General features: G+C 40.4%; 2 protein-coding genes across 4 annotated transcripts in view; both read right to left on the reverse strand.

The window, feature by feature from the left end:
* The window catches only part of CALN1 (calneuron 1), a 269840-nt gene extending 261463 nt beyond the window's left edge, over positions 1-8377 (reverse strand). Inside the window, exon 1 of the mRNA XM_067537934.1 lies at positions 8297-8377. The gene's annotated coding sequence lies outside the window, so the exon portion shown is untranslated. The remainder of the gene's footprint in view (positions 1-8296) is intronic.
* The window catches only part of LOC137146567 (S-adenosyl-L-methionine-dependent tRNA 4-demethylwyosine synthase TYW1-like), a 196118-nt gene that overhangs the window by 81968 nt on the left and 86222 nt on the right, over positions 1-27928 (reverse strand). For 2 of the 3 annotated variants that reach the window (XM_067537926.1, XM_067537925.1), the window contains exons 14-15: positions 24027-24137; positions 8297-8464 (exon numbers count right to left, since the gene is read on the reverse strand). In XM_067537926.1, the coding sequence (XP_067394027.1) occupies positions 8297-8464; positions 24027-24137 (279 nt within the window). Of the gene's footprint in view, positions 1-5560; positions 5694-8296; positions 8465-24026; positions 24138-27928 lie in introns of those variants that run through there. The other variant, XM_067537927.1, reaches the window with a different exon arrangement.

The raw sequence follows: 27928 nt of genomic DNA on the forward strand, positions 1-27928 counted from the left end.
GACTTTTCAAACACGCATGCACATGTTGCTGTCCTCACTGCTTTCCCAGACTGCTCCACACTCTTATGAGCCAGCTGGGAACTAAACTTGACAGGAATGCCTCCTCAGGGCAACATTGTGTCTCTCTCCATCCCAGGAAGGCACACAGAAACCAAAAGAGATAATAGAGGTTGCACGTTTTGGCTTTTGGATCACCCAGCCCCAGAGCAGGGATTTCAAGATTGCAATTGGGTTTTGGGAGGGACTGTGCACACTTATCCACTTGTAGAAAATCATTTAACAAATAATGACTATCTGTAGAAGTGTTACATTTTGCACCCGCTAACTGTGAGAATGTTCCTTTAATCCTATTACTTCAATCATTTAATGAAATGTGATAAAAAAAAATGGCCCACCACTCCCACCTGAGTTTTACATCTATGTTTTATACTGTAATGTAAGACTTATCTTCAAAGTAGTGGTTAGGGTTGCAGCAAAACAACACTCACAAGTCCCTATTTTCAGCAGTTTCCCTCAAATGATTTCTTACTGAGCTTAAATGTTATTTTTCCACTGAACAAAAAAATGTTCTTAGGAAGATAGTGTACAGATGTGCACATATAGCTAGGATGCTTTCTTTAGTTGCAAAAACTCTTGCTACTTAAAAATGTGTCATATTGACTGTAGGAACACTAGCTCCTCAAATCAGATGCTCTCACTGATTGCAAGTGGTCATCTAACTTGATTGATATCATGAACATAGCAATATGGTTCTCTGTAACATCCCAGTAAGAACGAGTCTGTGTTACACCAGGGTCAAAATAAACCCATATTTTGCCAACTAAGAGCAACACTCTTCTCCCAAAACACCAGCATCAATAGGTGTTTCCTTCTAGTCTACCGAAAGTGCCACTACATTAATTGACCATTTGGTAGTATAGAAGGCAAGGGCTGTTGCCCATTTTCTCCCCCACCCCCATACATTTTCATGGAGACCAAGTGTATTAACTCTCTGGCAAGACTAGACAGCACTACAGTGGTTATTGAATCTGGGTCTTCTGAAATATATTATTCTCTGATGTCATGGCACCAGACTTGCAAAGTTTCAGCGCGTACCATATTTGTGCACGTAATATACCAATGTATAAAATGTGATATGACAATGTATAAAGCAGAATGGCATGAACTGGCTACTGATTAACACATGGAAGCAGGAGTCAGAAGGTACTCAAATACTACTGTGATGCAATGCATTGCAAAAACCTAGACAAATAAATAGATCTGGTTCCATTTATGGCTCTGCTACTGACCTTCAAGTCATATCAACTTTCCATATCTCTTTCCCCCTCCCCCATCTCTAAAATGGGAACATTACTGCCACTTCCACTTTCCTCCCAGGGTTGCTTAACTCAAAAGTGTAAGACATTCAAGTTCCTCAGACAAAAGGAGCTATGTAAGTGCAAAGTAATATCATAGGAAGTTTGCTATTTAAAAGTTATAGCCACTTTTTTTTTTAAACTTATTTAGGGCCCTTCAGTGCAGCAGTTTTATGCCACTAGCTATGCACAACTTCAACATAAACCACCATTCGTTCTCATTATGGTGCACATTGAAGAAAATACTTAAATGAGGTTAGTTGGGAAAAAATTAATGCATTTTCTCATGCAACTTTCCAGCCTCAGTTCCTTAATTTAAATGGATGACAGAGAGATATCTTAATAAAATAGCATTTATACATTCACAAAGTAGCATTAAACAAATTAAACATAATGGGCACAGCATTACATTATGCAAATTCTCATAACAAGGCTATTTTCACCATCTGCCAATAGATATCTGTCTGAGTCAACCTGAATAATTCATTAAGTTATTGTGGACAGTTTCTTTACCTAACTATTTAAGGTTCTTAATATATACTTTCGTGTATGGCAGGAGTGATCTGAAACCAAAAGAAATATGGCAGACAGCTGAATTCTAACAGACTCATATATCCCCTCTTCTAAATCAGAACTCAGAGGGTTTTTTAATTGCTAGTTTTAACTTTAGGCGCTACAAGAAGCAACCAGGATTCAGATATGAATCAAGCCATAAACATGTGGCATGGAATGTTATAAATGCATGGGACATGTAATTATGAGAATTTTACCGCATACCATACTCTAGGGGTAAAACAAAAATAATATCAGCACTGATTGTTAGGGAACAATGCTACTAGTGCAGAACTATATCTTTCCAGAAATCTGAAAAATCAGTATCTATGAACAGACATTGACACTGAAGATTTACATTTTCTCCTCCCCGCCACCACTCACTCTCTCTGTCCACAAGTAACCTAATTACATGATCAGTGATTTTTAACCCCCTTTAAACAGCATGATCAAGTTTAAGACAGTCAGAGCATCATTCAAAATTAGTATTCATCAAGTTTTATACATGTAATTTGCTATTGCCCTTTTTGAAAGAATAAAAACCCTGCAATACAACATCGATATCGTCCTCAGTAGCGGCATAATGCCATCCACACGTGGGATCTCTCTTCTGTAATTTATTGGCTGCTATTTATTAAATCTAATCTTCTGCGGATTATTCTAAATAAAAGATGCATTATTATATATTTTTTTTATATAATTCTTACCAGCATCATTATGGAGCAGCCCACCAATCAGTTAAGCCACAGATACACCCAGACAGTTTTAATTCTAATGGATGAAAAATGGATTACTTCAGAATAACCATGGTGCCCTTTTTTAATAACTAACAGATCAAGCACAGTGGAACCAACCTCATATTTTGAGAGTGACACTAGAGAGATTCACAGAAACATTAAGTTACAAACCCAGGCCTGCAATAATATTTCTGTTGAGAAAATGGAATATTTCGCTGAGGGGTTAGGGAGCTAAATGGTTCTCTCTGCCTGTTGGAAACACAGGGAAGTTTTGTAACTGGTTCAAATTTATGGCAGTGGAAGCTCAGTTCTCCTTTCATGATGCAACACTGTGGTGGGTGGAGTTTCACTGATGTCAAACTAGATAAGCAAGAAGAGAATGCAGTCTAGACTTTGGATCCCAGGCTCTAGGTGGACAGAGAAGCTTATACCCCAAAATTACCTGCAACGTGTGAAATTGTTAGGGACAAAAAAGAAATAAAATGCTATGGACCTTTTTGAGAGACAAGGTGGGTGAGGTAATATCTTTTATTGGACTGACTTCTGTTGGTGAGAGAAAGAAGCTTTCAAGCTTACACAGAGCTCTTCTTCAAGTCTGGGAAACCCATTTGAAATACCAATTACTTGATTTTTCTCTCTCTACATATGCAGGTCTTCCGCTGGAAGCCTATTCTTTAATTGGTTAAGCGTGAAAAGTGCTTTTACCTAGGTAACATCTCTCCTCTTTTATTTCTAATGCCATACACGTCGTCAATAGAGCTGTCGACCAGACCAGAGGCCTCTCTACTCAAGTATTCTGAATATGACAGCAGCCAATACCAGATGCTTTTGAGGGAGGAGCAAGAAACATGCAAATGGACAATTATGGAGCAACATCTGGCCATGGAGAAAGCTTCCTCCTAACCCCTCAGCTAGAGATTCGAGTTTTTATAATCATTTTAAAGAAATACTGCTTTGCTATAGCCAACCTGCAAGTCCTTCCATCACAAAAAACTTTAGCTAATTGGAGTATGCTCAGTGGAGTCCAGACGACACCCTACAGAAGGGAGGTGGAAAAGTACATCTTTAGAAAGATGAACAGAAAACTAGAGATTGTTATCACAGGAGATGACATTTTCTTCCATTTTATGGCTTGAGTAGCCTGCCATGCGAATTCTCAGAGGAGGCTCTTCAGCCTACTTTGACTGTGGCCTTCTAATACAATGGTTCTCAAACTTCCTATCTCTTACTATATATATATATATATATATATATACACACACACTGGGGGGGGGGGGTGTGTGTGTGTGTGTGTGTGTGTGTGTGTGTGTGTGTGTGTGTGTGTGTGTGTGTGTGTGTGTGTGTGTGTGTGTGTGGAATGCACGCGCGTGCATACACACACACACACACACACACACACACACTTTTTACATCCTGTAGCTGTCCAACAGCAATTTGATTTTGTATTCCCTCCAACGCCCTGCTTCCCTCTCCCATTTCCTTCTCAGCCCTACAACCCTCTGCTTCCCCTCCTCCCTGGCCTGGCTCCTTCCAGCCCCTTTGCTGTCGCTCACCCAGCCATGTCTCCTGCAGCCCCAGCTGTCCTCTTTCCCCTAATGGCGAGGGCCACAGTTGCTACCACACTGCTTCCTCCACTCACTGGCTCAGGCTGCTTGCTCAGCACTGCTTCTGGCCAGATCCCATTGCCTGGTGCAGTAGGACAGAGCACAGGGGGATATTAGCAGGTACTGCAGAGGTTGGCTCAAGGTGTCTGAAAAGTGATCGGGCCACAGCATAAACTTGAAACCTTCCATCCCATCCCAGCATCCATTTAAAAATAAAACTCCTGAGACATGGTGACCCATCTAGAACCCACCCGCCACCCTCTGTTAGGTCAGGGCCTATCCCACTGGGAAACCCTGATTCTAAACCACTGCAGCCCACAAAATTCAGTGCTGAAAACTGCAGACAATGTAGAACACAAAATGTACTTGGAGAGGGATCTGAACTACAACTGTCACATTCAGATCCAAACATCCCCAAAGGTTAGAGATCTGGATCCATGGTTTGGATTCAGATCCACCTGTACAAGGCCTGTAAAGTCACAGATTTCAAGGCTAGAGGGAACCATTCAATCACCTAGTCTGACCTCCTGTATTACACAGGCCTTTGAATTTCACCCATTCACCCCAAACTTTGATTTGGTTCTATCCTGTTTCAAACTAGGGACCTATCATGATAGGCAACTATACCACCGACAGCTCCTAAAGGCTGATGACGGTGGGATTCAAGCCCACATGTGGCACAACATAAGGAAGTAGCAGTCCAATGCCTTGACCAACTTCACTACCCCAAAATGCAGCCTTCCTTGCAGGAGAAATAAACCCCAGTATCCTGTATAACAGATGGGGATACTCACCATTACACCAACAAGAAAGGAGCTCACATAACACTTTAAAATAATCCTTAAATGGATCTGCTTGAGCTGATCAAAATGGAAGCATAGAATACAAATAGCACTAATGAGAAACTCATGAATGTAAAACCACCAAGACAGCACTGCTGGAAAACAAACCCAGCACAAAAGCAAGATAGGTTATTTAAAATCAATAGAATGTAGTTGGCAAGCAAGAGTTTCAACACAATGGAATGCATGGCAAACACCAGGATAAAATAAAATAAAATAAAGCAGACATTCTTATTCCAGAAATTACTGAGATTGTAACTTTCATTCAAAAAGATACTTGCAGCAAGTCATCTGCAGCAGATTTTCTCCCTTATTAGTCAGTCACTCTGCTTGTCTCAAGGATACATTTATTGTTACAACACAAGGAAAACCAGCTGCTTAAGTTCTCTCTCTGGAAAGGTTATTAGAATTAATTGTTAAATTATAACGTTGCCGCTGTCTTGATATCTCCACCAATTAATTCAAAAGCACTGTAATAAATTAGATTTCTGTACGTCAGTGTTCATAGGACTTGCCACAAAGCAAATGCAATTACTTGAGAATATAGCAGCTGTGCTGGAGAAAAAATAATCAAAGGGGAGGGAGCAGGAACACTTTGGGCACCTAGCAAGGAGAGATGGAAGTCATCAGTTTAAGAAAAGAGGGTGCTGCAAAGGAGACAGCAGGGGCTCAGAGCAGACAAGTGGGACTGACATCTTCAGGGAGTTGCACATACTGGGTAATACAAGCAAGGAATAGATAGCCAAGGCAACTGTACTATCCAGGGCTATCTACCTTCATTGAACACAATGACACTCATTAGCAACTCTATTCAAATAAATGAGAGTCTTTCAACTGGCTTCCATGGGAAGTGGATTGGGCCCAAAGGGTAAAATTTTCAGAAGTGCCTAAGCCCCATTTTCAGAAAGGACGGGTTCCTAAGTCCCAGCGACTATCAATGAGTCAGCCACCCAAATGTCTGAGTCCCTTTTGACAATGGGACTTGGGGTGAATTTTTCAAAATTGCTTAGGTGCCTAAGCTATTGTTCACATTTTAAGCATTTGCTAGTCAAAGCCCCTAACTAAAAACAAACCAGATATGAACATGGAGCTCTCTTTCTTTGCCATTTTTAAATTCTCTTGAAGACGCAGGTATTTCAATGAAGTTTTTTTTTTTTTAATTGGAATGTAATAAAACAGCTAGATCTTGCAAAACAGAACGAAGCAAATGAAATTTCTTAATTATTTTTACTATTCTCCTTTTTCTCCACTCATTTTTTATGTTCCTTTTATGCAGCCTAATGGCTCCCATTGCTATGGTCTTCAAGTAACACACTGACAAGTTTTAATCTCTACTGGACCCTGAAATCCACAATTAAAAAGGAGCAGAAGTAAATTTTTATTAGTTATTTTTTAGCACATGGGTACAGATTGCCTCTTGGAAGCACTTTCTCATCATGAATTTGGAAAGCAAAGGAGTTGGACACTGACAACTTGTGAGGAATTCTACATCTAACTCTTGTTAATGTTAATAATGGTGTTACTTAGTTTATGTATCAATAATGACCTAAGGGAAATTTTGTTTCCTTTCCTTCCGTAGGCCAGGTTTTCACCTTGCTATGGAAGAGACTTTTCTATCGTGAATTCACTCTTGCACAGCTACCAGTTGCACCACACAAGATTTGAATTGAAAAATAAGGAAATATTATGAGGACACAGGTCAAGAAAGTAGCATGTCAGATTTTTAATCCTACCCCACACCTACACTTATTTTTTTTTAAACGTGAATTTGGCACCATCTGAAATTTCCTACTAGAAATTTGCAGCAATTATAATTAGTTTTAAACACCCATTAAAAATAACTTGTGATTTTCTGCAAGTCAGGATTCTAATTCAAATAGAGACTAATTTGTTATTGTGTGTGTGTTGTGGTAGTGCCTAGAGGCCCACAGTTAGAAACATGGCCCAATAGGCACAATACATGCAGGAGACACGACGACAGCTCCAAAAAAAGTGTTCACAATTTAAGTAAATGATCAGAGGTAACAGATGATTCCCCCCCCCCCACCACACACAGTATCATCTAATAGCAAGATAATAAGTAGTGATTTCATCAGTTGCCTAACCAGTCTTTTGTTCTGCATTTTTAAAATGTTTTTCTCTTCTTCAGAATGCCAAATAATACAATATTTTCCATACCCTATAGCCTTAAAACTTAATACATTTCACATACATTTCAAATTACTTTAATGGCATTTATAAGAAACCTATATTATATTATACACATACATATATGTGCCACTGAACCATGCTTTGCCTGCAAAGTATTTTAGTGCTTAACAGAACCACTGGGCTGGTGTCACTGTTATGACAACAGTAATAGTTTCACAGTTGTTTATCTATCATTTATACGGATAGAGTGTATGAAATTATGACAGAGGTGTTTTATTGTTTGTGCTTTCAAAGCAGTTTTCTAGAAATACAGTTGCGGCGACCTCTCAAATACTGCAAACCAGACACATCAAATTGTTCTGAGAGGAAATCTTTCCGTGTTTAACACCCACATACCAATTTGTCTTGTGCAAAAATTGTTTATCTCAAAGAGAGAAGGAATGCAGTCCACCATGCTACTCCAACTCAAAGTAATAGGAATAAAGACATCTACAGCTTTGACAGGCATTCTTATGATTCTGAAAAAAATAACCTGAACTCCTCTAAGCTCTGCTGCCCTTTCAATGTCTGTTCTGCAGCTACAAGGTATTACTCAACAGGGGACACAGGATGGGGGCACTCATTGCTGAACATTATGAAGGAAGAAATAGGGGCAGGAGGTAGCAACAACAAAACGACCCCCATCCAGTTTGTTCCTGATGCCAAAAAATGCAAATGAGAGCAAGACAGATACTTTCATTTTCTTTGAGAGCTAAATGATCCCAAAGATGGTTTGATGTTTTCAAGATCTTGCCTGGGTCACTGAGGACAGTACTGCAGGTTGTAACCAGGGCAGTTGCTAAACCCACAGCAATCTTATAAACTAACCTACAGAGCTCCGTGGAATATATCTGTTAAGGGATTTTAAAAAGCTAATCCTTCAAACCTAGAGAGAGAAACTTGCTGAACTAGAGCAATTGCTTAGACTCAGCAGCTTGCTGCTTTTAAGAAGAAGTGAGGAGTCAAGTCTTTCTATGCCATGTCTATTTTCACACACTGGCAAAAAGACACCTTACCTTTTTGTGAGCTATTAGGAGGCAGTTTGAGTGTTCATGTTCACACGCGATGTCATAGTCTGGAATGAGGTCAGTCAACTCCCGGACAAAATGCACCACCTCTTCGTGCCAGGGGACATTGGCCATGGTTAAGTTGCTGGCTGAGCTTTCACCACAGTACGTCACTCCCTGTCGAAACACATTGAAGTCATCGTTAAATCCCTTTCAAAGATTCAAGGCAACATTTAAACACAAACATGCATGCACACTCATGGGTAATTCACACTTAGATACACTCGGTGAGCACTTTTTAAAAAATAAGTGTATACCCATATTATCAGCCAAAGTGTGCACTGGACAGGGAAGGCTGGCCTTCCAGCAAGAACATAGGAAGAGAGTAAGGATATTTTCATACCTGCTCAAGCCGCACTCTGGGCAAGTCACTTAACCAATCCACACCTCAATTTACCCTTCTGTAAAACAGGGGCTAATCCACCTCTTCCAACTCACACACTTTAATGTGTTAGGGTTTGGGGGAAAAAAAAACAGCAGCAGCAACATAGCGAAAGTCTAGAGGGCTTGTGCTCCTATGTCATTTAGGTGCTTTTGAAAGCCACAACCTCTAACATTCAGACACCTTTGAGATCTTTGGAAGCAAGGTACTATAGCAGTACAAAGTATTACTGTATGTACAGCAGCCTAACAAAATTAAAGTAGTTATAGTAGAATAATTACTTCCATTCCCTCACAAATGAATTCTCGACCATGGTGGTTCTTAAATTCTGCTCCCTAGACTAGAAAACTGACTGGTCATCTAGTAATGACTCATTTCCAGCTTCTAATTTTAACTAAGAGACCATTAAAAATACACCCACTAGCTTGCTACTATTACTTTTCCACGTATAGAATTGTAGTTGCCAGAAGTGTGAGGAAATCATAAATAAGAAAAGGGGAGACGCCTGCACGTCCCATTCATGATAGTGTGAACCGACACTCATTATTATTAAAATGTGTTTCAGACTATGAATATTTTGGAAACCACACCCTGCCTTCCACAAAAACCACCACATCATATGACCTGGAAGCCATGTTGTGGTGCTGCTGCAAGTAGCGGACTAGCTACATGCCAGCACAGACTGTATTTCTGCCGCTAAAGGTAGACTAGACTAGTACACTGTTAGTAAAGCACTTTGTTCTACTTGCACAGCTGAATGCATCCCAAGATCTCGAATAACTCACTACTGGCCATTTTAATTTTTTGCCACTGCTATTCTAAAAGGATTTGCCTGCAATAAGACAGACAATTGGGCATTACGGTATAATACACACACAGAATGCCAACATGAGGACCAACAACCAAACCCTTTAGATAGTCTCCTGGATGGGTGAAAAGGTAAGAAAATGGATGGTCCACTCAAGCCTCAAGTGCACACACTCCCATTCTCTCTTCAAGGGGGGAAAACACCCTAGATCAGCGGTGGTACTTGGAAGAAGGCTGGGTGGTACGCGAGCCGTACCGCGCCGCCGGAAGTGCCCACCCACCCCTGCGAAACCCTGCCGCCGAAAAGGGGCAAACGCGGAAGGGTTTCGGCGGAAGGCACTGTTCCCCCCATGTAACCCGCCGCCGCCGCCAGTCCCCCTCCGCCGCGAAACCCCGCCGCCACCGCCAGTCGCCCTCCCTTTTTTTCCCCCGAGTGGTACTCAGGTCAGGTACAGTCAGGGCAAGTGATACTTGGGAAAAAAAGGTTGAGAACCGCTGCCCTAGATTACAAGCGTGCAAATGTGTTTCCTAATCCTCTGTGCAAGTTCATTAAGTGTGAAATTACTTTGACTCTTTGGAAAGCATTGAGAACAAAACTGCTCAGTCCTAAGGAGGAGAAGGAGCAATATAAAGCAGAGGCCATTCGCAAAGCGCACTTGGAGACCCTCAGAAGAAAGATGCTATTTGTAAATGCACAACAACGAAAGATCCGAATTTTAGACCAAAAGCCTGAACTCACTGAGTCCAGTTCTCACATTGCTTACAATGATGTCCATCACGAAGAACTCCATTCAAGTCAAAGGGGTTCTATTTGGGAGGTTGAGCTGCGCCCTTACCCCCATTGTACAGAAGGAGAACTGAAACATAAAGAGACTAAGTGGCTTCCACGAGGTTTCATAGGAAGCCCGTAGAAAACCAGAAATTGAACTCTGGCATCCGAAATCTCAGGCCAACATCCTAATCTGTGGTCCCTTTTTTCCTTTCAACAACCGCTTCCTCCCTAACTACAACCCTGATTTCCTTTTCTTCACTTTAGTAACACTGCTTTGTCCTTTGTCAAAACAAAAGGAAAGCTAAACAGGCAATTCTGACTTAGGAGACAAAGACCTTACTGTTCCTTCCTCTGTCTCACTCCCGCCTCCTCTCACCTCTATTTCTCAAGATCCATGACAGAAAAAAAAAATCTGAATTGCTCCATAATATGAGCACATAATAAAAAAGTAACAGACACCTGTTGTAACAACTCCAAAGGCTCAAAGAAAAGTATGCCTGTTTTTCCATTACCATACCTAGCTCTATTTTCATGACGGTATAACTCGGACAAACATTAGCTCCAAGATGAAAGCAGGAACATAAAGCCTCTGCCAGATGACAAGTAGGTTTTAAAACAAGGTAAAGAAGATCTGTTTTGCTTTTTCAGTCATGCAAAAGAAATACAAGTTCCTACTTTCAGAGCCTATTTTATAGCTCTACAACTCCAAACTTGCAGCATTATTTACACGGAAATTTTGCAGGCCTGTTAGTTTGTGTGTACCATTTAACCGATTGGGGGAAGCCAGACCCATTTTTCATAAGTGCAGGGTTCTGAGAATGCCACTCCCTTCCCCCCTCCCATCTAAGGCCTGTTCTATACTAGGAAATTAGGTTGGTATAACTACATTGCTCAGGGGTGTAAAAAAATGCAGTTAAACTGACCTAGCCTCAGTGCAGACAGCCCGAGACTGACAGGAGAATTTCCCCATCAACTCAGCTAACACCTCTCGGGGAGGTCAAGTACCAACACCGAAGGGAGAACCCCTCCAACTGGCATAGGTAGTGTCTTCACTTAAGGGTTGCACCTGCACCACTGCAGTGGTTTAAGTATAGACAAGCCCTAAATGTTAGAACGGTTTTCAGCAACTAAATGTAAGACCTGATCCTGTCAGTGCATTCAGAGTATAATGGCCCAACTGGGCAAGGGCTGAGCCCCCTCAATTCCCAGGGAAGGCAATGGAATCAAAAGTGCTTAGGAGATAGTTGGCACTTTACAGGACTGGGCTCTAGGGAAGAAAATTGCATTGCTCTGCTCAACTTAAACATTAGAAAGGAAAAGTTTTTGAGCATCTCGCATTTCTTACAAATGTTAATATCAGTAAGAATCAGTATGAAAACAGTTATGAACTCCCCTTGCTAATACACAAAATGAAGGCTATGGTACAGAAGAAGCATTAAATTGCTCTGTTGACCAACATGCAATCTACAGGTCTGATCCTGCAAATCTTTACTCACATGGCTTTTGGATACTTGAAAATCCACAAGGCCATCCCTGAGGTGAATTGACTCAAGCATCTGCTGTTAATTCAGCTAATTAAGGCTCTGTGCCATCCCTGCACACCCCTTATGGCCAGGTGCATCCTTGTGATTACACCCTGCTTTAATTTCCCCATTTGGGTTATTATTAAATTCTGTCAGGCTTTTATGTATCAAAACACTACAACCCTGCTAAGGTCTCATTTACTAATTTATCAACAAAACTCAAAACAGAGACCTTCAACCACATTTCTTAGCAGAATTTATGAGTCCCACTTGAGCCTAATTGTCGTCAAGTCCAGGCCCTTTACCCTTGATGCCTTCTCAGTTGAATTCCTTAGCTGGAGCCAGGACCTCTGCAAGGCCTTCCTGCTGACTGCAGCTCTTCTCCTAGCAATATGCAGCTCCCTGCAGACTGGGCCTCCTGGATTTTGTGACCAAATAAAACATCCCCAACCAAGTAGCAAAGTTGATAAAACGGTCAATGAGAGCATAAGAGCAAGAGGGGCTCTTTCCCTAGGAGTTCTCCTCCTCAAGCACTTCCTCTCTCTAGGAGCATTCTCCCTAATGGAGCTCCAGTAGCCTTTTATCAGGCCCAGGTGATCATTAGTCAATTAGTTGTCAATCAACCGCCTAGGCCAGGGGTGTCAAATATACAGTCCACAAACCTTATTGATCCGGCCCACATTTGGGCTAATTAAGTAATTAGTGAAGCCGCCGAAAGTTTCTCTGCATTGCCACTTTAAGAGATTTCCGGGTTGAGGGCATTGCAACTTTAAGAGAGCCTTCCTCCGCAGAACCCTGACACCAAAAAGCAGAAGACGCCCTTATTTTTTTCTGTGAATTTGGCCCATCACCATCAGCAAGTTTGACACCCCTGGCCTAGGCAGTTAATGACTTACAGGTGGACTGAGATGGGCTCAGTCTCCTTAAAAAAAACCCATCACAGGTAAACTAGGCCCTGGCTCCCCTGGACATAAAGACTGATAGTATGTTATATTTCTCAATGCTGAATTTGTACCATACATTATACATGTGCGCACAAAAATATGCACACAAATCTTTGGTAAGAACTGTAGCAGGCTACACTGCTGAGATTATTCTAGCTTCATTATCTTTTAGCAAATTAACATTTAAGAAATGCTGAAAGCTCTAATAAAAGTTGGCCTCTTTGTCCCCACATTCCCACTGGCCATTTTAGCATCTTTGCTACTTGATTGGGGATGTTTTATTTGGTCCCAAAATGCTATCAGGTAAGTGCCTTTAAAAACAAAGCACATGCACTTCTATGGAGGACTAAATTTTGAGATTTGTGTTGTTCCATGAGAAGAAACTTGTGTTTCTTTTAATCAGTATTTGCATTTCCACCAAATATTTATGGAGCCCTGATCCTTTCTAACATTACATTCTGAAGACCCAATCTTGCAGGTATTATTAATGTTTATTATAGAATCATAAATATATAGGATTGGAAGGGACTTCAATAGGTCATCTAGTCCAATCCCCTGTACTCAAGGCAGGACTAAATAATAATTAGACTATTCCTGAGAAGTGTTTGTCTAACTTGTCTTATAAACCTCCAGGATTGTAACCAGGATGTTGGGTGCATTATGGTAGCATCTATGAAATGCACTCATAGACCAGGACCCCGTTGTGCCAGGGACCAAACAAACAGAACAAAAAGACAGCCATTGCCCCAAAGAGTGTAAAATCTAGGTATCGAATTTGAAGGTGTTCAGCACTAAAAACAGGGCCAGGTCCTTACATTACGAAGGCTTAAATTGGGGGCAAGTGAAACATACAGCAGGAGAGACTCTTAGGATTGTGGAAACATCCTTAAGAAGAAACGGAATCGCATTAATTAGAAACTGCACAAGTTTTGGAAGCAATTATTTTAACATTTTTAATTTATGGTGGGCTGCCTCCATTAATCTACCCAAGGGAAAGATATTAAAGCACCGTACTGTAGCTCAGTACCAGTGAGGTAACAGATGCACAGTGCAAGACAGAAGAGATGCTGAGGGAGTACTGAACAGGCAAGTACATTAATTTAACCCTGCACTGGAAGTCTGAAGAGATTTAAATGTGCCTATATAAAAGCAACCAGACACCCAAATAACAGAATGTATATCTCAAAGGTTCAGCTGTATAGAGACAGCTTTGTAGAGCAATATTTTCCCCTCATTCATTATGCAGATTATGATTTGAGCAGCATGAAAAATGTGTGATTACAGAGGGGGAAAACCTCCTAGGAAGCTACAACATGACTCATTCTTTTATTAAACTTCAAAGATCTCATTTACAAGCAAGAAAGCTCAGTGGCAAATGGAATACCAAGTACTTGGACAGTTGATTAGTTCTCTCTCTCCCCCTCTCTCTCTCTCATACACACACACGCGCACAGCACATTGCTCACAAAAGCACATCAGCTTTCAACTTCTTAAAACTTGAGCTAATTAACAGTGCCAACAATGGCTATAAAAATGAATGGTTGATTAGGGTACTCTTGTTACATTTTTCAGCAATACCTGAAAATAGCAATTACTTAGAAGACAACCATTAAAAAGGAAACAGTTATATTATACACAATGACTCATATATAAACTTCTCTGTAATGGAAACATCAATGACAGTCTTTTAGTTAGTCTTTAATATGCATGTTTTCAGCATGCTAATTATACTACACAGCTTTCAGACAAATACCTTGAAATCCAAACCTCTTGAAAAATATCTTAAGTACTCAGGCCAATTTGTGCTTTTGGTTCTGCTCATGTAAATCCAGAGTAACTCCACTGAACCCACTGTGGATTTACACACAAGTGTAATGGAGCTGCATTTTCACCACTGAATTTATACCATATCTTGTACTAGGTTGGTTATAATTATGGTGAATGAGAAACACAAAAATGAGTGCTGACTTGTGCTCACTCTGCCACAAGAGAGTTTCATCTATTGAGATTTGGATCCCAACCAAGGATCTGAACAATCATGAATCATTCTAATCCAAATGGCTGTGGAGGAAGATTACCTGTGAACTAAAAATGAGAAAGCTTTGCTTCTTTTCTAAAATAAACTGCAGGCCTCCCAATTTAATTATTATGAACAAGAGAACTCTCTTATCTTCAGAACCACACATTATAAATTCATTAAACAGAGTACTGTGTGAAGTGACAAAAGAATAAAATGCTGCCCTCAAAATGTCTCTGACCTACTGTTAGAGACTGGATTACCGCTCAGAAATCGGGGCAATCTTGACCCAAAGCAAATGTAACTACCTTAAATTGCGTGTTGATGGATCAAATACTTTGCAATAAAAATGCATATTATTTGGATTTCAATATTGTCTATATTATACACACAAGATGTAATACACAGCTACTTCTCACAGAATTTTTTTTTTAAATCCATGTTCAAGTTGATTGACCAAAGGACATCAGTTTGAGTCAAAATTATATCTGACAAGCCAATAATTCAACTCTTTACTCATGCGGTACAGCCATGATATAATGTAAACCCTTTGAATGTCCTATATATAAGGGCCAGATTCTGCTCTCTGCTGTACCAGCACAAATCTTGAGTAACCACCATTAAAGTCAGATGGTCTACCAAGTATAAAGACTACTTTCATGAATGTGGGTTGTACTCTGACATTCAGATATGAACTGCATAGCTATTTAAACAGAAACCAACATCAAGTCTTAAAGGATATCATGATCCAGATCTGGTTTGTTTTTTTTAAACACCTGACCATAGAGCACTGGATTAGTGGTCAGGACACTAATTCCCAGTTCAGATACTGATTTGCTGTGTAACCTAATGCTAACTTCTATGCCTCAGTTTCCTCATCAGTAAAATAGGAATAATGATACTTATCATCCACCCTTTACAAAGCACTAAGAGCCACACATGGAAAGCATTACATAAGTGTTATTATTTACTCCATTAGCATTAAATGGTAATATTTGGCTATTGCCTTACATTATTTGTGCCATACTACCACCTTTATTTATAACAAATAATTTCAGATATCTAAGTCAGTTTTCATGGTTTATGCCTGCTATTTTCTTTATACACTACTCTTGGCTTACACAATGAAAACTGACTACTCATTCAGACTGGTTTCTAGTTATTTTCACACTCTGATACACCAACATGCCATAATGTTTAGACTTCAAAAAGAATGGGGAATGGTTAAATCAAAACAAAAAAGTAACCTGCTTCAATTATTTTCTCCCCCACATCATGGAAACATGCGTATTGACACTAGGTTTTGTTAAAAGACTAAATATTCAGCCCAAACTACCTGACAGGGTTTCTATAGAATACAAGATTTCATTTTGGGGGGATTTTATTTAAAAATGTTCACATGTGGTTAACTTTAAGCACTTGAATAAGTGACTTGACTTCAGTGGGACGTCTCATACATGTCAAGCACGTATGTATGTGTTTGCACTCTGGGACCTTACTCTGAAAAGGGAATAACAGAAAGTGCTGGCTGTATACTTTTCCAATACAAAATTTTACTTGGCCTGGTATTTAAATGGGCTGGGCCTTTAGTGGGAGCTCACCATCTCTAAAATCATGCCATGCAGCATGCAATTTTGGCTCTTCCCTTTCTCTCTGTCAAGCTCGGACTCATTTGGCCTAGAGTTCTATAGATAATGGCACAGGTCAGCAGATGGGGGCAGATGCTTCCGTGTGGCCCTTCCCAGCCAGCCTATTAATAGGTCATTTTAATTTGATAGCAAAGTCTCGGATACCAGTTCCAGAAAGCCCTTCCTACTTCTGACTGACATTGGATCCACCATCTCTTGTACATGAGCTCAGAACCTCAGAAAGGCTGAGCTGGAAGCCGTGCTGTAGGATATAGGTAGACAAATGCAGCAGCAGTGGTTAGAAGACTGTTTTGACACAGGTTTTGGAAATTACACATACTGGGCCTGATTCTCATTTATATTTAAGGTCCCTTTATCATGCCAGAGTTCTTCCTTGAAGTAGCAGAGTGGTGTAAAATAGCCTTTGGGTAACTGGGAATCTGGCCCAATATTTTATTTCAAGTGAAAGAAATTGGTTAAATACAAAGGAAGACGATAGACTACAGGCCCATACTGCAGGCTCTCCTCATGTAAGTCATCCCACTGAAATCAAGTGTTCTAAGGACTGCACTATTGGGCCTTACTTTAATAGCGCCAGCCTGCTCCCAAGGTGAATGTTCTTGGGTAGGTTCGTGAGTGTTCGTTTTGTAATGACCTACAAAGGGCCATGCAAACACTTAATCAACAGGTTTACTGCACTGATTGGTAAGGGTCTGCAGAATCAAGGTGAGAGCTGCAAGACGATATGAACACATGCATGCTCCCACACACATTGTCTTAAAGCTACTGACATTTGCAGAGAGATGTTTGGAGTAAAGTGCACGCAGGGACACAGATACAATTAGGAATGTTAGTATAACAGACTGCTATATAAACCACTAGGCCATTTAGAGATGTATTTGATTTCGGTGTACTTATCTGGCCTTCATCATTGTAGCACCACTAGTACATTTTTAAATAAGTGAATCTACTGCATATGCACTGTTTTCCTTATCTTTGGAATGAATTATTAAGGATCCAAACACTGAATCTTGTATTACATTTCATACAGACTTCTCTAATGAGTTAAGCTCAATGTAGGGATAGCCTGGTGAAATTTAATAGCCTGTGTGATACATAGAACATCTGGCTAGATGATCTAATGCTCCTTTCTGGCTTTAAATGCTATGAATGCACTTAATTTAAAAAAAACCTGCAAGTTATTATGTGTTTATTAATATAAGCTAGTGACTTTCTAGGCAAAAATCTGACAAGTCACCGATAAAAAAATCTTCTATAGATTAAATACACAAATCAGTTTTGAATTAAAGTGTGACAGTCCTATTATGACATTAAAATATGCAGCAATTTTATTTTTGTTACATGGATCTCTTAATTTTGATCTCCATAAGCTTGATTCTCCCAACCCACAAGTTTTACATTAGGGTAACCATTGCCAGCAACAAAATTAAAATGCTAGTTTCTACTAGTTTAAGTTAGAGAAGAAACAGGTTCAACAGAGTTATACTAATGTAAGACATGTGTAAATGAGAGCAGAATTAGATTCTAGACCTGCACCCCAAGAGGGTTACTGGAGCAACAGGGGATTAGTTACATTCATTTAAAATGAACGTAATTTATTTCAAGTATTTAACCAGGAAAATCCCACTGAGATGAAGCCTCATTTTGTAGCTAGGACAAAAAGATGATGATGACTTGGTCTCCAATGAGTTCCTCAATCTACTTCATTCTCAAAGGATTAAAAATAATACCTTGTAAATCAAAGGAAAGATTTGAAGGAGAGTTCCCATGTTACAGGTGCTCTGCACATCCTCTCTTGGGTGCCCCTCTATCAAAAATATTACAGCTGTACTAAAGGATAGACCCCTAAGAATACCAGCAGCTGTGACATCAAGAGGTTAAATAGCACCTAACAAGCAACTCTAAGTAATACATACAATTGCCTAGCAAGTGCAAAAAGAAAGAATTGGCTCTGTGATACTCAGAATCGCTTGATCTGAACCCTCCTCAGTGCTACATGACATCCCTGCCGCTAGGAGCTTAAACTTTGATTGCACTTAATCCATATAGTAGTGCCAAAACTGTTGGATTATGTTCCTGGGCCCAAGTTCTTGGCCCAAATTCATCCCCAGTAAACCTCACTAACTGCAACACGGTGACAGCTGGAGTGAGTTTGGCTCAGTAACAGCATTGTAAGATAATCACATATACCCGTAACTCAAAACAGACTACCTGCATTTTAGTGCAGGGTGACTGCTTTCTGGACAATAGATTCCCAGGCAGCAGCACTTTATACGAAACACTCACATTCCTGCCTAGACTCTTGGGACCTGATCCAAAGCCATTAAAGTCAATGGAAAGATTAAGATTTCATTGGGGGTTGCATCCAGCCTATGGTGGCTTTCATCAGGACCCAGCACCATTTTCCAGGCTCATTTTTTCCACACACCCAGTCTCAGAGTTCCCCCGTTTTTCTCATGCTTAGACTCCTAGAGAACAGGTTCGCCACAAAGGCACATCACTCCTCTACCATACTCTTCACTTTGGGCTTGATCCTGCAGCACTCCTGGATGAGCTGGAAGAAGGGAGCTGAAGGTGTTCAGAATTTCAGAGAAGTGCTCAGCATCCCATAGGCTAGAGCCCCATAAAATAAGAATGTCAGCAAGCCATGTAGTAGTTTGAAATATACAGTTTTCATTTTGTTCAGTGGCATAGGTCTTTGCTTTGTCAGCATTACTAAAATTAAACAGCCTACACATTGACTTGATCATACACAAACAACTTGGCTCAGAGACTCATGAAGATGCCCCTGAAATTATTACAGCCACCTACATTTACAGATGTATTGCTAAACTCCCAGCAACACACACTAGCAAAAACATGGTCTTGTGGTTGAAGCACTGGATTAGGACCTGGAACAAATCTAGATTCCAGAGTCAATCTTGCCATGGACTCCCTGAGTTATCTTGAACAAGTCACTTCCCTTCTCTACAGCCAAGTTCCCTATCTGTAAAATCTCTGACCCTATGGAATTGTCTATTTACACTGTAAGCTCTTCAGAGCACTGAGTGTGTTCTTTTATTATACATACATACAGAATAGCTCAATGGGTCCCTGACCTCAGTTGCGATCTCTACATTCCACTATAATACAGATATCATCATACTAGGCAGCCAGAGCACAGGTACAACTGAGTAAAATAATCTCAAGTAGGTAAAACATCCAAAAACAAAGAATTTGCAACTCTCAGAAGCCACTGTTAAGACAAAGATGTTAGCATTGCCTCTCTCTGTTGGCATTATTTCACTGGGGTGTAAGTGGCTACAACTGCTGGGATGCACGATTTCTTGATACCAGCCAACAGGAAAGGGAGACCAAAAAAAAAAAAATGGGGAAAATCAGTTCCACTCTTGAAGAAAGAAACCATGTAATCACATTCACAGAGACAACACAGTACAAGGAGAAAACCATTGTGCCTTCCCTGCTGAGCCAAACTTCAGAAATGCTGCTGTTTAGCAGAGACTGGCAGATAAAACTATGTGGAACAAATAAGGTCACTGGTTGGGCTAATACTATATTTAGTATGAGATGCTTTGTTCCTATGGAGCACAACATTTACCCCCTTAAAATGTTACACCTGTTTTAAAGAACTGAAAGATGGAAGAAAAGGGTTTAAAAAAAAAAAAAAAAAAAAAGCCCTGCCCCAAAATAAAAACACTAAAAATAAAAAATCCACTGAAACACCCAGGAGAAGTTTGTCCTTCATTAACTATAATTTACAGCCCATTTAAACAAAACAACCAAGTGTCAAGCAAATCTCCGCTCCAGGAAAGTGTCAGAAAATTTCATGACATTTTAAAGAGACAGAAATACCATTGAAATCTAAAAATGTTCCACTGGTGCATAAACAGCTGGGCCACTTGTTTCAGACAGTGATAAGATCAATTCAGTTCTCAGGAAAAGAAAATCACATCTTGAATGGGCACTGCCTGCAAACGCTACAAGTGACAGGGTGCTCCGTATTTAAGTTTGTTTTTTCAGGACATACACACTGCTGCAGTTCTTACCCATTAAGATAACAGGACAGTGCAATTAAAAGCTCTATGATGATCCAACTGGAGAAATGGAGGCTATTTCAGGATCTGCCACAGATGGAGGTTTGTCTAGTTTGCAGATAGAAATAAACTATCAGGTGAATATGCCAACCAATTATTTGTGTTTTATTGTATCGAACTGTCCAATTTTCTCTTCTGTAACTCAGTTGCTGTCTGTCTTCATGTACAGTATCAAGAGCATTGAAAAAGAGCCCCTTTTTTCAATCAAAATTTAAAATTTCAATGCACAGGGCATTTTCATGCCCAAAGAACTATACAGATTATGTTGAAATTGCAAAAATTTTCAGCCAGCTGTAATTAAGGTCCATGTACAGAGGCAGACAAGCGGAATGGAGAAGCCCCTAACGGCTTTCCCACCCCTTTCTGTCCATGTGCAGAGTCTGCCATTGACATGCAAAATGTATGCTGCACCCCCATAAAGGGCATAAGCATGAGACACTCTGGCCCACATTCCATCTCTATGCCTGGTGGCACTGTGCTTAAGTGAGGGATGATACCTCTTGGGCACCTGCAGGGCAGTATCTCTCTTCTTCCTCCATTCCTGAAGGGCTTTGCAGTCACAACCTAGCTCTAAAACCATCTTTGGGAGTGAGGCAAGGAGAAGCTAATCTATTTTTACAGATGATGAAACAAAGGCACAGAGGAAAGCGACCCATCCAATATATGCAGTAACAAACCATGCACTTGCTAGGATTAGAACCCAAGAATTGTGGCTGCCAGTCCTGGGCTTCAGCTACTGCTCCACTGTTCAAGGAAGATGTGGGATTTTTTTTAAAATGTCTGCAAAATACCACAGCAGAATGTATTTCTGCAAGCATTGGAATATTTTTGTCAAGTGCTATATTTATATGAAAGCAACCTGATTGCAAAATCCAATAAACATTCATAGATTCAGAAATTATAAAACCAAGCGGGACCACTGTGATCATTTAGTCTGAACTCTTGCATAACACAAGCCATAGCACTTCCCTGAATTAGTTCATGTATAAACTAGACCACATCTTTTAAAAAACATCCAATCTTGACTTAAAAATTGCCAGTTCTGAAGAACCGAACCACTATGCCTGGCAAGTTGTTTAAATGGTTAATTAGCCTCACTATTAAAAACTTGCACCTTATTTCCCATCTTAAATTAGCAAGCTTCACTTCCAGCCATTGGACCTTGTTATGCCTTCATCTGCTAGACTGAAGAGTCCATTATCAAATTTTTGCTCCCTCATGTGAACTGCATGAGCTTTCCAAGTACACAACTACTACAATTCTGGGGGACAGCCTTCATGCATCTTCTGGTAAAAAGGCCCCATTTGCCCAGACCTGCTTCTTCTGAGGCACATATTTAATATTTTTCTTTAAGTCACTGTTGCAGTCTAGCGTAGGTCACCTCGGAGAGGAAGCCAGGTATCTCAAAGCCCAGCTCTGACACCGACACACTATGTGGCTTTAGGAGAGATCATGTAATCTGTGCCTTCTTAGTTCACACAACTACAAATCGGGTATAATACTTGCCATACCTTCCTCCCTGGGATGAGGTCAAAACTGACTAGCACTTTGAAGACATAAAACTCTATAAGGATATGTCTGCACAGCAGCTGAGAGCACGCTTCCTCGTCCAGATAGAAGCAACGTGCTAGCTCAAGTGGACCTAGCATGCTAAAAATGACAGTGTTGATGCTGTGGCACAGGAGGAGACAGAAACTTGCCTTGGAGACAATGTCGGAGAAACTGAACTCAAATACTGATTAACTTACATATGAATAATCTTAATATTTAAAGTCTCTCTAAACATTACAGACCAATCTAAGGGCTTGTCTACACATCAAAATTAAACTGGAATAAAGCAAGGTGTGAATTTAAAGCCGATTAACTATTCCAAATTAAATCCAAGTGTTGATGCTCTTATTCTTATAAGAATTCTTATTTTTATAAGAGTGTCATGCTCTGATTGTGGACTAAGCTGATTTAAGGTATCTATACATGGAGTTAATTGGGAATAACTCCTCATGTAGGTAAGTCCTAAGTCACACACATTGAAAATTCTGGGTCCTGGATATTTGCTCCCAGAGATTTATAGGAAGGAAACTTATTTTCTGATTTCAATACCACCACTTCTCACATCCTCCAAAGTTCACTTTGTAAAAACAGGAACCCCATAAGAGACTAAGGCCTGGTCTACACCATTAAATGATGTCAGTATAACTACATCGCAGTTAAACCAACTACCCCCTTGTGTAGACAGTGCTAGGTTGACAGGAGAATTCTCCTTCAACCTAGCTACTACTGCTTGGGGAGGTGGAGTACCTACGCCAACAGGAGAACCCCTCTCGTCAGCATAGGCAGTGTCTTCACTGATGCCCGACAGCTGTGCAGCTGCACAATTTTAAGTGTAAACATGCCCTAATATTGCTGCTGTGCAAAAAGATGGGGCTTGGATGTCTGTTGAATGTTTCACAGTGTATGACAGCGCATAATCGAGATGGTTTCCTGTTACCCTATTTAAAATCTCGTTTTGTATTATTCTCTCATATTCAACAATGGGTATGGGAGAAAAAACACATAAAACATATAAAATAGAACAATTGCATTGCATGGTCCAATGAAGCAGGTTCCAGACTCGTGCTCCCAAAATGGAGGTAAATATGGTTGAGATAGGAGTAAGTGTTGTAAATCGGGGGGGAGGGAAGAGGGGGAAGGAATCCACACCTGGTGTAAATGGATTCAACTCTTATGGAAGTCTCTGGACAAAATTCAGTTCTTATGAAAAATGTGGGTGTTGATTCATTAAAAAATGGTCTTAAGGACTAATGTGGTGGAACTTGTTCCACCCACCAACCCACTAGATGCCAAATTAGTGAATTCTGGAAGAAAAGGCAACTAATGTGGGTTTAAGATACAATAGAGTGAAGATGCTTTATCTTCGCTGCTCCCATTAATTGTTTTTCCTACCAAGCCACACTTCAGGACCCAGAGGGTGCAGCTTACGCATGTTTTGCACACTTCCTGAATGTCAAAGTGGGGCAAGTCACATTATGGCATCACTTCCACCCAATACGTAATTTATACCATGGCAGAATTTGGGCTCTGGTCTGGAGGAATTATACTACACACTAACTCTCCCAACAGAGAGGTTATTTTTAACATTAGTTGACATACAAGGAGAAGGTGAAAGTCTGCCATGTGTCTCTTTTCATGAGAAACAAAAAAAGACTAGTGGGCTATGATTTTGTTAGACAGAAATTGATGTCTAAAACTAGTCCTGCATAACACCAGAACCTCCTCAAAGTGCTTGTACAAGATATGAGGAATCTGGCTGCCAAACTTTTAAACATATTAAAATCAAGAAATGATTCCTAATACACAATTAAAACCTTGGGCAGAATTCTGCACGTCATTTATTTGCTTAGTGCTCTTGTAATCTTGAATTATTGTGCAACAGAAAGAGGGAGGAAAAAAATAGAAGCTATGTAGTGTAAAAGCACTGATACACAGCTCACCTTAACCTCAATGAAGTCTGGTTTACCAAGGGACACCAGCTCAGCATAGGCTTTGAGTTCGTCCACATTCCAAGCTTTCACCAGTGTCAGTCTATACACTGTGCGCTGTTGCTGAAATAGAGGAAAACTCAGTTCAGTGACAGTTACTTTGTACTCCATTTAATGAGCTTTTGATGTTCCACTCTCTTTCATTCACAGTTTGCAAACTACAATAACAACAAAAACATTTTACACTAGAGTCCTAGCTCCAAGAACTGTGGGGGAGAATGACTATTTGTTCTTTGTGGACAATAACGGTAGTAATTTAGATAATGAAGGGAATAACCCCTGCTATGTGAACTAACTTTTGGTCTAGCATGACTGAATTTAACATTCTCTCACCATATATAATTACATATGGGGATATTTACTCATCAGGACAATCACTTGGTTCCGGCAGGAATGAAAAAAAAGTTTCTCCCCCTTTGGTATGACGTTTCACTGTTAGTTACAATATAGATATTTTACTTCATCCAGATGAATCATCTGGCATTCGCCAGTGATGGAGATGAGAACTAGACTCGAGGGAGCCTGCATCTGTCCTGGTCTGACAATTGCTATAGTATGCTACATTTAATGTAGCTGCAGAAAAGGCTCTCTTGTGACCAGTTATGCATAACATTTTATTGGAAACAAAAGTGGCAATTAAAATTACTACCAAAAATATTTATAAGTGTCACATTCACGACTTAATCCATAAAGATGGTGCTATAAACCATTAAAAATAGTGTGCATTATTTGCAATGCCATTAAATAAACCAGCATCCATCCATCAGCAGCAGCATTCTATCCTTGCTCTGAATCTCATCAATGCATCACCACCACTACAGCTAGGTTTCTAGTTGCTCTCCACAATATCGCTCTCCACAAGGCTGTTCCCTTCAATAACTGGTGAAACACAGTGTGCCCATGGTCGCTGGGGGCTGGCACATTAAGACCCTGTCTACACTTACCTGTGAGATTCGGCGGCAGTCAACAGGAGTTATGCAAAGTACGCAAAAAATTTGCATAACTCCCGTCGACTGCTGAGCTTCTCTTCTGCACTCTGTCTTCACTGCGCTGCGCCGACGGGAACAGAGTGCCCATCAATGCAGCGCTACGCTCTTGTGTAGCTGGTCTTAGTATGTCGATTTCTGGATCGACTGAGCGGGTCTGCACTGATCGCTCAGTCGATCCAGAGAAATCGATCTGATGATGGCAAATTTGCCGCCGTCAATGTAGCCATAGCCTAAGACTGCTCAATTAGAACAAACTGCAAATAATGGGGCAGGCTATCCCCAAAACTGGTGGTTTGTTCTAATAATTAGATTCACCAAGCCAGCAACTAAACAGTTTCTACAATAGTTTACTGGTTACCAAGAAGCCCAAAAATACAGTTTCCCTTAAGCAATCCAACCCTGGGCTCCCACCCAGACAGCCAAGTCAAATATGGTGAGGATTATTTAAAATCATATTCACCATTTATAAAGGACTACCAATTACAAGAGATTGGATACATTACCCACCAGGTCAATGAATATTTCAGGTCTGACACAAATACACGCTTACAGCCAATTCTTATTAACTAAACTAAGATTTATTAAAAAAAGAAAAGAGTACTGGTTAAAAGATCAATATACATAAAGATAATGAATAAAGTTCTTAGGTCAGCTTCACAGTAGAGATGGTGAGCTGTTGAGTTGCAAAATTCTTTCAGAATCAATTTCATAGACAATAATCCAATAGGCAGTCCATATACAGAGTTTGTTCAAATTAGAGAAATAGCAGGATAATCCAGACTGGAGCTGGAGACCTCAGTCTTGCGACTCAAGTTTCTGCTGGCCAAGCTTAAGCAGATCTCAAACAACAGGATGAGGGCCCTAGAGTTTTTTTATAGATCTCTGGCAGGCTATCAAAACTCTCTTGACAGCAGGTATTCCTTGGGTGAAGAATATACATTATTGCTCTGAAGTAAAACCCCCTTTTTCCCATTTTTATCTAAATGTTAATATTCCCTTTTGATCTCTGAATCAACAGAACATAGTAACCGACAGGAACTGTCTGGTTACATTGTTAACGTCTAACAAGATACAGGTAAACACAGACAAATACAATCAGTACCTTCTTCTAATTCTCGAACACTACCAGTCTACATTTCAAAGCTTTAGTGCAATTAACACGGCTCTGTTAGCTATTTATAAGGAATGGCCCTAAATAACACTTAAATACTTTTCTAGTAAGTCTTTAAAGGTTGAATTTGGGTCATTTAGCCTGCTAGTTGCTTAACCCTTTCTGGCTCAGTGTCACACAGAGTCTATTCAGCCACTGGGATTTCTCATTGCACTAGCCAATTTCCTAAAATGTCCACAGTGAACACACACACACACACACACACACACACACACACACACACACACACACACACACACACACACACACACACACACACACACACACACACACACACACACACACACACACACACACACACACACACACACACACACACACACCTGGCCCTGTGTGTCTCTTAAGAATAGAGTGATTCTGTTCAGCTGCTTCACTCTTTATAGACACAGATTTAAGATTAGAAGGGACCACCATGATCATCTATTCTGACCTCCTGCACATTGCAGGCCACAAAACCTCACTTGCCCTCTCTTGTAATAGACCCCCGTAACCTCTGGCTGAGTTACTGAAGTCCTAAAATCATGATTTAAAGACTTTAAATTACAGAACCATTACATTGGTTTAAACCTGCAATTGACCTATGCCTCATGCTACAGAAGGCAAAAAGCCCCACAAAAACCCAGGGTCTCTGCCAATCTGACCCAGGGAAAAATTCCTTCTCAACCCCAAATATGGACATCAGTTAGACCCTGAGCATGTGGGCAAGACCCACCAGTCAGACACATGAGAAAGAATTCTCTGTTGTAATGCAAAGCCCTCCCCATATAGTGTCCCATCACCAGCCAGTGGAGAGGTATGCTGCTAACTCATCAACATCCTCTCCATAACCTTCTCAAGCTCAGTCTTGGAGCCAGTTAGGTTTTTTACCCTCACTGCTCCCCTTGGAAGGCTGTTCCAGAACTTCACTCCTCTGATGGTTAGTAACCTTCATCTAATTTCAAGCCTAAACTTGTTGATGGCCAGTTTATATCCATTTGTTCTTGTGTCCACATTGGTGCTCAACTTAAATAATTCCTCTCCCTCCCTGGTATTTATCCCTCTGATGTATTTATAGAGAGCAACCATATCTCCCCTCAGCATTCTTTTGGTTAGTCTAAACAAGCCAAGCTCTTTGAGTCTCCTCTCAAAAGGTAGATTTTCCATTTTTTGGATCATCATAGTAGCCCTTCTCTGAACCTGTTCCAGTCTGAATTCATCTTTCCTAAACATGGGAGACCAGAACTGCACACAGTATTTTAGATGGGGTAGTGCCTTGTATAATAGTACTAATACTTCACTGTCTCTACTGGAAATACCTCACCTGATGCATCCTAGGACTGCATTAGCCTTTTTCACAGCTGCATCACATTGGCAGCTCATAGTTATCCTGTGATCAACCAATACACCCAGGTCTTGCACCTCCTCTATTGCCTCCAATTGATATGTTCTCACTTATAATAAAAATTCTTCTTGTTAGTCCCTTTCTTAGGACAAGCTTGCTCAAGCAGATACTAGCAACAACCTTTCTGTAAGAAGGAAGCCACTTTACTATGGAATACGGCAAGGCTCTAGTTTTATGTTTTAAGAAAGCTCATTTCCCCCTATAACTCCCAGGTCCTTCATCTTTCAATATATTCTAAACAGAGGCTGGCAGAACAAAATATTATTTATAGAGCAATTTGCCAGCAAAATTGTTTTTTTGATTAACTCATTTT

The sequence above is a fragment of the Emydura macquarii genome, unplaced genomic scaffold (genome assembly GCF_026122565.2).
Source record: "Emydura macquarii macquarii isolate MOO-44397 ecotype Brisbane River unplaced genomic scaffold, CSIRO-AGI_Emac_v2 contig_450, whole genome shotgun sequence".
In the NCBI taxonomy this organism is placed as follows: Eukaryota; Metazoa; Chordata; order Testudines; family Chelidae; genus Emydura; species Emydura macquarii.